We start from the raw sequence: 3,422 nt of genomic DNA on the forward strand, positions 1-3,422 counted from the left end.
ACTCTAAATAGGTGGAAACCCCGCAATAAGTAATCTACTATTTTTATTCAAAGAACGTCAAAACCACCTGTTCTTCCACTATAACTAGGTCATAGGCCGAAAAAATAGATGCCATCGCTTAATGGGCTGGAAATACCCTCCCGTACCCTATATATAACGCCTAATAACTAATAACGCCAGCAACCACTAGATGCGAAATTAATTCGTCCAGGTGCATATGCATCGCCGTAAGCGGAAGAGAGGAAACACGAAGAGAATCTCTCTTTTGCACATAGGCCCTTTTCACATATTATTCAAGATCTTTAATTAATAAACTTGAGACATTTTTGGTAAATCTATTTCGTTTATAGCAGTTTATCAATTATATTAGCTTAGCGTTCATAGATAGACCAATATAATCGGAACAATATTGTATTCAAAACAAGACAAAATATCATCAGTTATTACCTTTCTATCTTTACCATACCGTGAACCACAAAAAAGAGAAAATATAATCCAGCTAGATGTTACACGCAATGACAGTAAATCAAACAATCACATTGGTGATTAAAATGATTAAAATTCGAAAGAGCGCTCGGTCGTTGAGTATCAAAAGCGAAATGCAGCAAAAAAAACCTCTTAAACTATACAAAGCCATCCATGGATTTGTCATCAAGCATAAATATTCCTAAATTGTATGCCTCATAAAACAAATGAACCAATTATAAAAAAAACTTTATATTTAACTCCAGCGAATTTTCCAGCATGGCATTGTTTATTTAGCCTTTTCATTTTTATTGGGAGCTTTTAGTTTCTTTGATATTTACAGAATGTTTTAAATTTTTCTGCTAACATAGCAAATATTTTAAATCCTGTTTATAGCAGTGGCTGTATTCAACCCTCACAAGAATGGACGACAGAGAGTATTTACTGAATATGTTTGTTACATTCTAGCCCAAAATTTTCTTTTTTCTAAATTGTGAATTTTGAGACAATTTTTTCCTACGATTTACAACTACAGTCCCTGTAACAGAGAATACTATCGCATATCTAATTACAATTTCAATTAAAAGAAACTAAAATTTAACAATTAATTTGCAATAGAATAATAACGCATCACCTGACATGCCATAATCCTAAATTAACTTTAGACAGTCTCGGAAGTTTGTAAATTTTATTTAATCCAATCGGCGACAAGCGAGTGCAGCCGTATAGATCGATGGCACGTAAATTGTTAAGCTCCTCGGCTAACACTTCCAATCCTTTGTCTGTAACGCGACTGCACTGGCCAATATTTAACGTTTCCAGATCATGAAGTGACTTTGCGATTTTAGCCAGTCCTTCGTCAGTTATTTGACACGCGCTGAGACTAAGAGATTTTAGATGGAACAATCCCTGCGAGATATGTGTCAGTGCCTGGTCTGCTATTTTATCACAAAAACTGACATCCAATGAAGAAATGGAACTGCCACCTTCGGTCAGATATGCCATCCCAATATCCGATATATTATCACAGGCCCTCAGATTTAACTCTTCCAGTTTGGGCATTTTCGCCAAATGTTTCAAACCGCTGTCGGTTACGCATACACAGAAACTTAGATTAATACTCTTTAGTGAGACTAACCCTTGTGCAATATGGCGTAAGGCTTCATCTGACAGTCTCTGGCAGTCTTGAAGACCTAAGTATTCTAGCTCCGGAATACCACTAGCAGTTTCTATGCTGAGCCCGGCCAAATGACCTATACCTTGATCGGATATATTCCAGCATGAACGAAGGTTTAGACGTTTCAATTTTTTCAATCCCAAGGCTATTAACAGCAGGCCGGTACTAGTTATATTGCAACATCCTCCCAATTCGAGCACTTCAATATTTTTCAAATGTTGGGCAATAAGACCAAGACTGGAATCGGTAACTTGTTTGCACAGTGAAAGATCAAGTAGCCTAAGATTTGGTAGATCCGTAGAGAATGAATAGTACATTGCTACGTCGGTCATACTGTAGCATCCACTAAGATTTAACGACTCTAGATTTGGTATTCCAACAACTACATCTTTCACAGATTTTTTGATTGAGAGCACTTGCACCTTCTTGATACCTCGCCTGACCAGCGATGTAAATAAACTAGGAGAGCGTCGCAATAAATGAAGGTTAGCTTCCACCCCCCTCCAACAGCTTTTGGAATATGCCGCATCACGCCACACCGTGCACACTTGTGCTGCTCTGCCACGATCCTTTACACTGAGCTTTTCGAATATGATGGCTAGAATCTCCGGATACAGATGTCCAATGTGTGTTCCTTCCGGTGCCGGGGGCGTGGGAGGCGATTTTGGTCGATTCACCACCCTCGGCTGCGTGTGGATGTATATCGGCGCAGGCTGCAGATGCGGCTGATGTAACGGATACGGTGCAAAGCGGTGTATTGCATGTGGTCGGTGGGAAATATATCCACCAGGGATTTCAGTCAGCATGTAATTCGCTTCCTCCATCATCATATTTTCGTGCGGTATTTTATGCAATGGAAAATGCGAATTGTCCTTTTCACTTCAGTGCTTTTTATTCATTTCACCATATGAAGCTGCTGATTCACTATTTTACACAGATCCTCGTTCGATCAAACCAACTGGGCCGATGCACATTCATAAAAGCTTCGCATTTCTTATTCTTCACGCAAATTGCTGAATTCCTTTACGTACAAATTTTCTTCTTTCACTTATTTTAGCATCAATTGGAAACTTTGTAAATATAAAATGTATCGTTGTTATTTCAGTGTGTTTTGTGTAGTTCTTCTTGGCCGTATATAAACGGCTTTTTTATTCACTCTTCTTTAGTGCTTCTTCCACATGTATATTTATATATTTTCCTCACTTTATCATGCATTCGAGAGCTCCGTGCCTTCAGCCAGACTTGTTATTGCTGTACATATACTGCGAGTTTCTTTCTGTCTCCTTATTATTCTTGGCACACTTACACATTGCTTCTCTCTCTCGTTGGCAGTGAGTAGAAACACATTTTCGCAACTCTTTCGTTCAGTGGAATTCACCATACGCAAACTCCATTGTATCAGCATGTGTATTGAACTGGAAGCAATCGTAACGAAAAATCGCCAGGAAGAACTTCGTTAGCGCTCCCAAACTCACGTCTTTACTCGCCGAATGTCACGCTGTATACTGACGACCAACCGAGAATCAGAACTGGTTGGAACTACCCGTAGCGAGTACATAAACTGAAGTACACAAACATACAATCGTGTACAGATGGTCTGCGGGTAGGTATAGGTGCAGTTTTTTGGTTTAACCACTACTACTTTACACTTCTCAGGCTCAGTGGTGGCTTCAGGTAGACACAAATGTGGGGTAAAAAAAGTTTCTACTCCTTTTCCATTCCGAAGTAATTATTGCCAAATTTCTTTCATAAACACTACCTTTCTTTAAACTATTGTTAA

General features: G+C 38.9%; 1 protein-coding gene across 1 annotated transcript; it reads right to left on the reverse strand.

Moving 5' to 3' along the window:
- Positions 1–1,095: 1,095 nt before the first annotated feature.
- Positions 1,096–2,472, reverse strand: LOC128743754 (F-box/LRR-repeat protein 14). Its single transcript, XM_053840414.1, has one exon. It carries the CDS (start codon positions 2,470–2,472, stop codon positions 1,096–1,098), a length of 1,377 nt encoding a protein of 458 aa, XP_053696389.1.
- Positions 2,473–3,422: the final 950 nt, after the last annotated feature.

This window comes from Sabethes cyaneus, chromosome 3 (genome assembly GCF_943734655.1).
Source record: "Sabethes cyaneus chromosome 3, idSabCyanKW18_F2, whole genome shotgun sequence".
NCBI lineage: Eukaryota > Metazoa > Arthropoda > Insecta > Diptera > Culicidae > Sabethes > Sabethes cyaneus.

Bases quoted from the DNA above. Each gene is read 5' to 3' on its own strand.
- LOC128743754 (XM_053840414.1), bottom strand. From the start codon at position 2,472: ATGATGATGGAGGAAGCGAATTACATGCTGACTGAAATCCCTGGTGGA.